This window comes from Notothenia rossii (genome assembly GCF_949606895.1).
Source record: "Notothenia rossii genome assembly, chromosome: 6".
Lineage (NCBI taxonomy): Eukaryota > Metazoa > Chordata > Actinopteri > Perciformes > Nototheniidae > Notothenia > Notothenia rossii.
Window position 1 is genome coordinate 53,425,406 of NC_136909.1, and position 13,039 is coordinate 53,438,444.

The 13,039-nt window shown below is 41.1% G+C and overlaps 1 protein-coding gene across 1 annotated transcript in view; it reads right to left on the reverse strand.

The window, feature by feature from the left end:
• Window positions 1–13,039, reverse strand: part of LOC307044614 (voltage-dependent N-type calcium channel subunit alpha-1B-like) — a 576,385-nt gene that overhangs the window by 324,527 nt on the left and 238,819 nt on the right. Inside the window, exons 8-14 of the mRNA XM_079689925.1 lie at window positions 12,068–12,183; window positions 11,901–11,987; window positions 8,523–8,606; window positions 6,826–7,041; window positions 5,206–5,318; window positions 4,928–5,040; window positions 4,455–4,586 (exon numbers count right to left, since the gene is read on the reverse strand). Of these exons, the coding sequence (XP_079546051.1) occupies window positions 4,455–4,586; window positions 4,928–5,040; window positions 5,206–5,318; window positions 6,826–7,041; window positions 8,523–8,606; window positions 11,901–11,987; window positions 12,068–12,183 (861 nt within the window). The remainder of the gene's footprint in view (window positions 1–4,454; window positions 4,587–4,927; window positions 5,041–5,205; window positions 5,319–6,825; window positions 7,042–8,522; window positions 8,607–11,900; window positions 11,988–12,067; window positions 12,184–13,039) is intronic.

Here is a 13,039-nt window from a genome sequence, read left to right on the forward strand (position 1 = left end):
AGCGCTTGTCCTCAAAATGTTTGGCAAGGTTAGCGTCCTCCTTTTTCAGGTAAGCCATGACCTGCTCTCTCAGCTCCCACACTCTCTGTAGAACTTTTCCCTTGGAGAGCCACCGTACCTCACAGTGGAAGAGTAGGTGTTCATGCTCTGCACCCATTTACTTGCAGAGCTCTCTGAAGAGCCTTGATTGTAGTAGTCGCTTTTTTATTAGATTTACCACTCTAACAACCACATGAAGAACCTCACCTAAGTCCTGTTGCAATGCTTTGCTAGCCAAAGCCTCCCTGTGGATAATACAGTGTGTTACCTTCACATTTGGGACCACTTTATGTACATGAGCCACAAAACCAGACCTGCACCCAGTCATGCTCCTTGCACCATCAGTGCAAAACCCTATACAGTTTTGCCATTCTAATTTCAGTTATTTCAAATGTGTGTCCACCACTCTGAAAATATCCTCTCCCCTTGTTGTTGTGTGCAGCTGGTCACAGAATAGGAACTCCTCCTTGGTATCTTTACCACTAATGTACCTGGCAAAGACCATTAACTGGGGAATCCCAGCAACATCCACAGACTCGTCTAGCTGCAGTGAAAATAATTTGTGCTGCTGTATTTCCTCTGTGACTGTTTTTTGGATGTCAGCTGACATATCCTTGATTCTGGATGCAAAGGTGTTGTTTGAGAGTTGGACAGACTCAATTTTGTTCACTGCATCCTCACCCAAGACAGAGAGACACACATCTTTAAGACAAGGCTTGATCAGCTGCTCCCCGATGGAATGGGGCTTCTTTGCTTTTGCAATGTGGAGGCTGACTTGATATGATGCCCTCAGTGCCCCTCTGTTCCCTTTGAATGCCTGAAAATAACAGAGAAGATATCATCATTAACATTGCTGGGTTATTGGGTGATTTTTTACACCAGCAGGCGTACGCTGTATACCTAATGTGGACCTGGCAACCGCATTTATAGCGCATTACATTACATGTTACTTATTAGACGCTTTTATCCAAAGCGACTTACATACTCAATACTGTGGGGAATCCCCAGAGGGGGATTTTGACAGGGTTGTTGCACAAAAGATCCAAGCGCACACAGAAGTAATCTGAGAGCAGACATTTCACGAGCGCACAGAAACAGCCTGAGTGCGAAGAGAAGGTTTTAAGCTGGAACACAGGAAATCTGTAGGCAGCAATGAGTGCAAGCGTACAGTTTGAGCAGAAGCAGAGCAAATCTAATGGCGCGTTTCAACTGCAGGCCTCGCTCGGCCTCGCTCGGTTTGGTTAGGCCTTATTAGGCCCGGCTCACTTTAATGCTGCGCTTCCATTACAGTTTAGGAACTGGGGTAGTTACGATAGTAACGAAGTGTAGGCGGAGCCGTGACGTCATCTTCAATGAGCGCCCCAGAAAAACAACACAGCCGTTAGCTCTTAGCACTCAGAGCTCACAGCTCTTCATATCTGTTCAGAAACTAGACAAAAGTTAAACAAGTACAAACCACAGACTGCCTGTGTCATGGCCAATACAGTCACTGGTTTATTTATGTCTGTAGGCCGTTGTTGTGAGTGTAGACGGTCGGAGCATATATAACGTTAGCTTAGCCAAGCTCCATTTAGAAAACACGCATTTTAAAAGGTGTTTCGCCTGCTGTCTGTCTGCAGACTTGTCAAAGCATTAATTCATGGTTTTTACTAACCGGTATCAGTATGTTGTTACTTCGGCATCATTTTGAAACTTGTATTACAATTAAACCACGGTCAAATATGTTCATCTTGTTGTAGTTGTAGCCCCCTTGCCAGCGATTCTCTCTCTAGTTTAGCATACTCAGCCCGACTCAGCCTGGTTGTTCCTGGCCCTAAAACCACAATTTTATGGGGCCAGAAAAACAGGGAATTAGGACCCGCTAGCTGGTACTAGGTAAGGTGACCAGATTTTCAAATTTAAAACCGGGGACATTTTGAGTTTTGCGGTCAATATATATTAACATAACCAATTTTCTTCACTGTTAAAGAAAAAAGGGGGACAATTCTGGTTCAATGTAATTCGAACATTTGAACTGTTGGATACAAACAGAAGGACGATAGCTCATATATGAGACTTCATAGGTCTTTTATTTTGAAACTGTACATCAGATTGTCCAGATTCTCTCTGAGTGATTAGATGGGGTGTCCTGGTATCACCTTGGAGTGAAATAAGTCTTTGATACCGGACAGTTTTTGTTTTATTCTTATCTAAAAACAGAGGGATGATAGCTCATATATGAGACTTCAAAGGTCTTTTATTTTGAAACAACATATCAGATTGTCCTGATTCTCTCTGAGTGACTAGATGGGGTGTCCTGCTATCACCCTGGAGTGAAATAAGTCTTTGATAATTGTACAGTTTTTTATTTATTCTTGTATAAAAACAGAAGGACAATAGTTCATATATGAGATTTCAAAAGTATTTTATTTTGAAATTCTACATCAGATTGTCCTGATTTTCTCTGATTGATTAGATGGGGTCTCCTGCTATCACCCTGAAGTGAAATAAGTATTTGATTGACTTTTAATGACCCTTTGATTATGGACAGTTTCCATTAAATAATAATCAAAATATAGATGGACAACAATAGATCTAATTTCAGATTTTAAACAGCATACATTTTAAATAGTCACCCAGTGGAAATGTCAGATATGTCTTCATAACTGTATCCTTACATTTTACAATCACTCAGTTATAATGTTGTAGTTATACGTAGTTTGTTTTAAATTATTATCGATCACATTATATAGTACATATTTCTTAATTTAAGCTCCAGTATATATGAATATGTTTGGTGTGCTTTTTAGGTATATTTGTTATTGACCGAGTAAACGCTTTTATTTTGAAGGCAGCTTTTACAGGCCTCTACCGTAATGCATATTCGCGCACCGCAATATAACGTGCGGGCTGGCTTTCCGAAGTGGGGGCTGGCTGGATCACAGTCTGTTTACCCAGTGTTTCCTGACATGAAACGTTTGATTTCACCTTGCTATGTGTTTTTAACGTATACTAAAAAACGGGGACATTTCCGGGGACAGTTTCAACCGGGGACAGGCCAATACAAACGGGGACTGTCCCCGGAAAACGGGGACGTCTGGTCACCCTAGTACTAGGCCAAGTGGAAACGCAACCAAAAACGAGCCCCGCACGGCTCGGCACGCTTAAAGTGAGCTACCCGCTGCAGTGGAAACGCGCCATAAGTGTAAGCAGGCACTATTTGAGTGTGAGGACAGGGTTTGAGGGAAAGAAATACATATTCTGAACCTGAAATCAATAAAGTATGCTCTCAAATTTAAAGACCACGCTGTTGAATAAAGATAGGGAATGTTTTGTGCATCACACTGCAGCAGTCACGTCCGTGCGGCTGCAGTGAAAAAAGCTTTCTCTCGCTTTCCTTCTCATACTACCTGCCACTTTCCCTCTAATCTTCCTGTGGTTATTGTTTCTCTGTTTTTCTCCCGGCCGTTTTAAAAACATTTTAGGCTAGTAAAAGTTGAAACTTCGCTCTGTGCCGCTGCAGAATGTAGTGGACTCGCGCGAGCGCGTAGAGGACGCGCGTGAGCGCGCAGCTGGCGGTCCGCTCCGGGGCTCAGTCTGCATTTCATCCAACTTTGCATTAACGAAACAATTTCACAACAGACCCTGACAAAATCACAAACACACAAATCAAATGATTAAAATGAGTGACTTACTTTAGCGCTGTCAAAACACTGCTTCTTGAACGACTCTTCTTTGCAGATGAAAAAATCCTTCGATTTGTCCCGATGCAGAGGATGTTTTGTTTGGAGATGCCGGTCCAATTTATTCATTTTCAAGCTTTCGTTACTGAGCACCTCTCCACATAAAACACACTGAGGCCGCTCCTCTCCATTTCTAACAGCTTTTGTGAAGCCAACGTTTAAAAACTCCTCTTTGTATCGCCTTTTTGCCATCATGTACGATAGGGATTAATCAACAGACAATAAACAATAAACAGATGGCGCGAAAACTTTCACAGGGGACGCGTCAGAGCTGATACAAATACAATCTTTTATTTTTAGTTTATTTGTATTTAGAAAATTAAATCATTCAATATACGATGCTATATTGCATAATTTCATTTTCAAAATACAAAAATTATAAAAAATTGTATTTGCAACGCAGCCATCAGCTCTGACACTTTGTGTGTGAAGCAATGCATTTAACATGGCGACCCAATGAAAACGGGTCCCTGAGTTTGGGAAAGGCTGATTTAATGTAACAAGTAATGTGCAATGCATTACTTTTTTTGAGTAACTACCCCAACAACAACACTGGTAATCTGATTTGCAGGGTGCTACCAAAAAAGGCAGGTGCATTCAATCTTGTATATTAGGTGTGTGTGTTCAGACTCAGTATAAACTCTGAGAATTTTTAATGCAAATTGTGTAAATCAGGTTCACTGAATGACTCACTGTCCACCAAACAGCTGCATGCCCAGCAGAGCGAAAACCACGATGAAGAGGAAGAGGAGGAACAACAGGCTGATGATGGACTTCATGGAGTTGAGAAGGGATACCACCAGGTTCCTCAAAGAATTCCAGTACCTACACACACAGATATATAAAACATATAATGATTTAATGATACCCCCCAGGTGCCCAGACTATTAAAAAAAGTTAAAACACTTTCAGCAAGATAAATGTCCAATTCCCGCTGCATTGTTTACAAATATATATATATTCTGTGGTATAAGACATTCAATCAAATAAGGTTCCCACATCTATGAACTCCTCTACTGTTTCAACAGCTGGTCATTAAACAGAACAGGAGGAAAATGAGGGGCATTGCGGTGGGTTACAACAATATAATATAAAGTTAATATAAAATGCACTTTATATCATAAGCAGTGTTTCCAGCACTCTGGCAGGATACTCTGAAGACTCACTTGGTGACTTTGAAGATCCTGAGCAGCCTCAGAGCTCGCAGCACACTGATCCCAAACGACGCGCCAGGTTTGATGGCTGCCCAGATGACCTCAAAAATGCTGCCGATAATCACCTACGAAGATAGTTTCCATTTCCAAACACTGCAGTCATTTTGCTTTTCTAGCAACAGTCAAACATACAGTACTTCCTTCTGGAAGCACTCGTCCTGGATTGTTTGAGTGACTCGACACATGCTCACACTAAGAGCACCAAGGGAGTGACTGAACATGAGACTCACCCCAAAGTCAAAGCAGTTGAATGAGGAGTGGAAGTATTTCTGGGGTCCCAGGCCGTACATTTTCATGGACATCTCTGCCAGGAACAGGCCCAGGAATACAAACTCGGCCAGGTCTGCCAGGGGACGATAAGGAAACACAGATCAATGTCCCGGGCTAAAACACAATTCTGTACAATTCAATAGAGCAGCTTCTGCTGGCTCTTCAGCTGTGCCCTCAGCAAATAGGACACAGAAAGAGTCTATTGTTTGAGAATATAATGCTGCATACTGCCATAACAGAGTGGGTAGGATCTACTGTATGTTTGCTAACATGTGTTAATGAAATGTAAAATGGTACCTGTGTGATGTATGTTTGTACATCTGTCTACACTCTGTTTATCCAAAGCATGACACCAAAGGCTTTTTGTATCAGCATGAGCAGATACCATTTTTTTCTTATATCCCACTAGGATTTTTTGTCAAAGTTTGGGAGTTCAGAACCTATGAAGTCTGTAATACATGTGTGTATCCAAAAAAAACTAAACTCAGACCCTTCAGGACAAAGTGTCAATGAATCCCATTAAAACTGTTATTTCAATGCCATCACTATAAATTCATACATATGATACCTATGATATCAGGCTGTCAATCAAGTTCAAGTTCAAGTTTTTACTATTTTCCACCGGACTGAGCCACTTTCTCATGTCTGCCCTAAAGGCAATTGCATGCCATTTGTCCTGGTTTCCACTAGGGACGTTGATGGCATAGGGTAAACACTCCGTACATTAATACATATTAGGTAGTTATGATCGGTAAGGATTATGGTTAAAATGTAATTCATAATAAAATATCCATATCATTTTATGGCAGCATTTTTTTGGTCCTCTAAGGAAGCAGCTTTTTTTGTATCAAGTGAGGCACAAATGGTTTACACGAAGCTGCCTTCACAGAGAGGAGATGTTCTCCTGCCTCATCACGAGGTCAGGCAGAGCCTTTAGGTGCACACAGATAGTTGCTGTTGTTTCTATGGTTACCTGCACTGTTAGCCTGTGCACTTTGAGCACAGCTCTCTCTGCACATTCCCAGGAAAACATCCATAGAGCCAGTGCAGAGCGGATTGACTGCTTCATGTGAAGGCAGCTTCAGAGTATCACACACAGAATGAGCAGGTGCATACAGTATCATTATGCAGACCAGTCTACGTTACAACTGCATGACATAATTGTATAGTGCTGGACAACGATTACAATTATTAATGTAGCAATGACCCATGTTTGTCTGTATGTGTCTTCAGAGCCAGTGAGCAACGGACTTTCAAAATAATAACTGTTAACACGCGATCAAATAATTTTCGGCATTATTAACTGAATTAGTTAATGTGATAATAACGCGTTAACTTGCCCAGCCCTAGTATTTTACAATAATTAGCATGTATAGAGGCTGTTTTTTAAACATGTGAATGGTAAGATGAGGAGCTACACAGTGCTGGACGCATTTATGTGGAACCTCTAACCTCTCTGTGAGGGTGGAGAGATCCAACAGAGGAGAGCCAGTACTGTAGAAATATGCTTGGTAATATAAATAGTGGCACCATATGGGAATATTGTTTTACATGACATAACAGACAGTGTATAAACTCACACAGAGCGAAGGTGAGCCACTCCGGCTGGTCGTAGTGAACAATGGCCACACACAGCGTGTTGAGGCCCACCAGACACAGCACGGTCCAGTAGAAGCTCTGGGACTTCACCAGGTGGCGGATAGTGAAGCGGAGCCTCTTCTCCTTCCTCCTAAAGTATGACGAGTTCTCGTTCTTGCTCTTCAAGCTGGCCCGGGCGAACGGAGACCCTGGGGGGGCAGTTGGAGCAAAACATACAAAATGCAATAAAGTTACCTCGTCTTAAACCAAGGAGATCAGACTCGGTTTGAGGGCAGCTACTTTCAACCTGAGCCTTGTTTTATAACAAAAGTAGGGATGTCACAAGAACTGATGCTGTTGTTGTTCTACATTCCTCCATGTTACACAAGTACCAGTGATATAATTCTTCTCGAGTTGACGGGGCAGCACAAATGCAGCTGCAGCTCTGCCCACTCTTCCAAAAATGTGTTTGGAATTCTGGATTGTGGATAATCAGGGATTAATAATACATTCTCAAAAATCAGTGCAATCAAACTTTTCACACAATGAGTAAACAATTCACACTTAGCAGAGACATCCAAGATTGTTGAAATCATTTTTTTGGTATTGGTTTACTCTAGTTCTATCGTTATGTCCCTAAACATACTAATTCACTGCAGGGAAATGTAATTGTTAGATTGAAGATGGAATTTATGGGAAGAACCATAAGAACAAATATAATAAATGTGATATAGTAAATGTATAAATGTTCTTAAGACTTATCTCAACCGCAGCGTTTTCATGTGAGGACTTTTCATTATCTTTTGGCTTTTAAAATCGTAGCGCCATGTTGTTCACCACTGCCTTTAGGCTGTTCTATAATAAACCTTCTGTAACTTAAATTAAACCCGAATGTCAAGTATGACTGGATTCAAAAGGGAGTGAGAAAAAAATGTGACATTATAATTGCATTAGCAAAGGAAGAATAGTGTGTTTGTGTGTGTGTGTGTGTGTGTGTGTGTGTGTGTGTGTGTGTGTGTGTGTGTGTGTGTGTGTGTGTGTGTGTGTGTGTGTGTGTTTGTGTGTGTGTGTGTGTGTGTGTGTGTGTGTGTGTGTGTGTGTGTGTGTGTGTGTGTGTGTGTGTGTGTGTGTGTGTGTGTGTGTGTGTGTGTGTGTGTGTGTGTGTGTGTGTGTGAAATAAATAGGTTTGCTTGTATCAATCATAACTTTTCTAAATCATTCAACTACCTATATCTGACAATATCTGCAACTTCTTCACATTAAAGGTACATTTGTCATGTCACCGGATAGGAAAAAAGTGTATTCCTTTGTTCTTTGGATGTAAAGGATATACTTGAATTAATGGATAATTTACCTCTACAGTCTCCAAAAAACATTCAAATAAAGAAAGGAAGAGGAAACCTTTTTTTTAAAACATGTTAAAGTGTGTTTGCAGAATGTGTGGATCCACTGAATATACTAATAAAAAGCTCTTAAAGTATAATATTTTTAATGTGGCCTCTTGGTGCAAAGATATTTCAACTCAACAAAAAAGTTCACTACGAGAGTCCATTTAATAGGTCTGACAATCTGTCACAATCTAGCAAAACAGCATCCTCTCTGATTGTAGTGTGAACTACAGTGTGATTGTATAGTGTGATTGTAGTGTTGCCTTCAAACACAGTGTGAGGGTCTGACAATAACAGATGTGGTGTCTCACCAACAGATGAGATGTCAGTGAAGTTGTCCTCGCCCTCTTCGGCATTGATGAGGTCATTCTTACTCTTCTTGGTTCTTTTGAGCACTGCATCAGAACATGGAAAGAAACAGCAGAGTCATGAGGCAGCTCGTCTGAACCACACTCTTCTGTTAATGTTAATAAGGAAGATTGTTTCTCTTCCTTTTTCATTCTTCTTTTCATCATTTGCTTTCATCACAAAGGTTTTTTAAAAAAATCTTAATTAAAGTTTCATATGTCGCCATGTCTGACCAGTCCCCTTTATTCAATATCAATCCCTTCGTGTTGGACTATAGGGCACTAAAATAAAGCACAGGTCTAATGAGTAAAACCACATTTCTGTTTTATCTGAGGAAATTATATGTATAGAAAATAAAACAACAAGAAAGGAACCTATATCATATATATATAATCTTATATTTAGGGCTGAAACACTCTTTAGGTTTGAGCCTTTAGTCATCAAAACAAGACATCTAAACATAAATCAACTTGGGCTCTGGGAACCAGAACAATTGCTACTACTGACATTTTATGGTTTTAATTATAATAATAACTGACTTGATGAAGGCTCTTTAAACAGCGTTATTAGTGGTTATCAGAACTATAGATATGTGCTGGAAAGTCTTGTTACTCCTATGAGTAGATTCAAAACGCAGTAATATTTTGACAGATACAAAACAAGAAGGTCAGAGTAATTTACACTACAGTTTGTCATGTTTGAAACCAAAGGTCATTGTTCAGTTATTCTGAAGCAGCCTATTAAGCAAAGTTATGTCATGTACGAAATTTAACAAACATAGAGATTCTTATGTTGAAATGTCTTTTAAATAACCGTGCATTTTGGCACATACATCTTATCGAAAGAGAAACTCTGAAGCACTAGAGTGGAAGTGAAAACAGCTGATAGGAGCGATTTAAAGGCCTTGGTTATTAAATAAACAGTTTTTACACGACATTCACTATCATGGTGAGAGAGTGAGGGCATCTAATGTTGCTTCATTGCTACATCTCTCTATGTTTCTTTCCAGCTCGCTGCTGGTGTTTTACCAGTGGCGAGCCACCAGGGCCCTCTATAGGCCCTCTCTGAAGGCCTAATATATTCTAAAAAAGAATATTTGAAAAATAATTTTTTTAAATATTTCTTTAGTTATATTTTTCATTAGTTTTACCAAAATAACTTGATTTAATTGTATTTCAAATAACATTTCCAAAGAAATAAATCCTGCAAATCTGCCTGTTCAGTTTCTGTTGGAATGTGAAGGGTTGAATGAAAGAAGCTCCTTTCGCCCTCTCTGCAATTTACTGTGAAGATATGATCGTTGGTCCAGCTGTAAATTCACAGAGGGCCAGCTACAGTAACTGGGTGGGCTTTATTTTCGCGGACTTTATGACAAGTTCCGCCCGCTGTCAAGTTTATGCATGTGTGTTATAGAGAGGTGCAGTGACACGTCCTAAAACCCGGAAGTAAGCTGCGCATGGGTTCCCTCGACAAAAAAGCAATGGGATTTCTCCATAGGATTTGTGAAAATAGCTCGAAATAAGGTCTGTGGAAAACGAACATGTTATATAAATGCACGTTTTGTTCAGCCGGATAATATCCACATGTCTATGCTACTTTTATAATTTTATAATCATAATTCTAATCGATAGATTTATGAACGATAGATTTATGATTAGCATAAGTTTGTTCATGATGGCTCATGTCAGTGATAGTAATGACATCGTTGCGGGAGGGCCTAGGTATAAAAGTCACTGCTCGCCACTGTGTTTTACAATGTAGCACAGTTCAGTTGTACTCTTAAGAGCCATAACAAATCAGGCAGAGAATCTGAACAGAGAAGAAAAGAGCTCTAAAAGTTGTGTGAAGGACCCTCGCTCTCCCACGCTGCCTCTGAACTCCAGTGAGCCTCCCTCTCTGAACTCATTCTAATCTCATTACCCTCCCACCCCGGCACCATGATCACTGTGACTGTTACAGTGGAAGAGAATTCACACACACACACACACACACACACACACACACACACACACACACACACACACACACACACACACACACACACACACACACACACACACACACTCTCACACACTCACACACTCAGAGGGGAATGCCAGTGGAAATGACCTGTGTATCAGCAACTAGAAGCTGGTGGTAGGTCTAACAGTAGGACAGCTACCCATCAAGTACTAATACTGTGAATTACTAATGGTAAATGCACTTGCATTCAAATGGCACCTCTCTACAATGTTGTCCAATTAAAGTGCTTTAAACCCTCTGGTCGTGTTTCTCCCCCCTTACTTTGGTGTTCCCGGTCACATTTGACCGGTCTTTTTTATTGCTCTTACATTAACACAAAAACCTTTAATCATCACCAAATGTTATTGAACACCCTATTGAGCTGTAAACAATGTCAGACTACTGGTTCAAATGAATAACTGCAGTAAATATACAAAGAATATCACTGAAAATTCAAAAATGAACATCTAGTTGATTTGTGGGTGTGCACTATCTGATGAATGACCATAATCTAGGGTTACCGATTAATTTCCTATGGGGGTCATTTTTGACCATCAACATCATAGGTGTTAAAGTTGACTAAAGCACTCAAAATTCAATGAAAGTGGGGAATGGGGACCAGCAGTTTTATATCCTCAGATACCTGCTGTGGAGGATATTATAAGGCCTTGAAGCAATCAAATGTAAAACACAATATTTATTATTGATGAAAGTAGTAAATCGGTCAGATTTGACCCAAACACGACAGGAGGGTTTAAATATTTACCTGCCGATATGTACCTCCACACATTATACATTGATGGCAGCGCTGTCATCATCTAGTAGTCTCTAACGGACCATCATCCATGATGACTGACTCACTCATAGTGTGTTTAAATACTGTACTAGTTAAGGCAGGTGAAAAGGACTAGCACTGAGTGACTGGGTCAATGTGAGCTCAGTGATGTTGAGCTTCACAGGGAGGAACAATGTGATAGGCTTTGTTTTCACAGGAGACATTTTGACTTTAAATAGAAACAATTACTGGAGGCTCTATTTATTTAAGTGATTAGCTGATTTAATGTAATATTATGTAGCAGTTTATTATCAAGTAAGACATATTGCATTTTATAGGGATTATAGAACATGGGTTGTGAGGCAGACTTTCAGGAGAAGTGAAACAACAAGTTCTTTACACAAAGGCTTTGCAAATTGGGAAGAAGGAAACACATGCACAATGAGGTATCTGTACACATTATCAGCTGAAAGCAAAATAGGTTGAAGCCTTGTTATTCATAATCTTTTACAGTTTGGGCTGCTCTCTAAACTGTCCCTAGACTTTAAGACAATGTGTTTCTCACCAGAGTTAGTTTGTTTCCTTTTGTACCACGCTCCATCCAGAGATTTCTCTTCTGCATGCTTGTCTTCCTCAGCCAGCATCACCTCCTCTGCAACACAAACACCATCCCATCATATTTGTGTCAACTTCAGTTACTGCTCAAATGTTTTATGTGTGCTTGTTTCTGACCAGCTTTGCAGATCCACTTCAGGTACCCGGTTAACTCTCTCTCTATCTGCTGCTGTCTGCGGAGCTTCAGGAACTCCTGCCTCTTCTCCACCCGCTCTCTCTCCTTGGCAAACTCCCTGTAGAAACCACAAAGAACCCCCACGAACACAAACACAAGAACACACAGAAATGTTTATTAGATCTGACAAGCCAAAACAGAGACACTGGAGCACTCCATCTTGGACAGGTACACAGCCGGATGTTACAGGGGGAGAGCTGAACTCATCGTCTGCAGCAGCAGCATAACGGCCCGTCCACACGGCGGCGTTGAAGCTTCAACACTTCTGCCCATTCACTTTGAATGGGGTGACGTCACGCTTTGCCGATCTGCATTGTGGTTCCGTCGCTTCGCTTTGCTCGCGTTGCTCTCTTCAAAAGTTGAGCAATGTTCAACTTTTGAAGCTTCGATGGAAGCGTCAGCCAATCGAATCATATGCCAGTACAAGCTCTAGCCCAGGTGTCGGCAACAGGCGGTCAGCGGTCCGGATCCGGACCCAGACGCCGACCTATGCGGACCCGTACCTATAATCAATACATTAATAGGGGATTTCAATTTTGAAGGGGCGATTCTATTTTAACCGCCGCCGACAGGGGGCGAAAGAGAGGAGTGAGCGATACAGGGAGAGAAACACAGAAGAAGAGACAAGAGCGCGGCAGAGAGAAGCGGAGAGGAAAGTGTGAAGAGAATAATTAGCGATACAGGGAGAGAAGCGGAGAGGAGAGTGAACAGGCAGGTTAGCGGCAGGCAGACAGGGAGAGACAAATAATTACACATGGCGCTCTCCAAGAAGAGGAAAGTGGACAGTGAGAACATAGCTTTTAACCCTGACTGGACGGACTCATTCATGTTCATCCTGCCCACTGGGAGCACAGAACCAGTTTGTCTCATTTGTTCAGAGACCGTGGCGCTCATTAAAAGTGCCAAAACGCCAC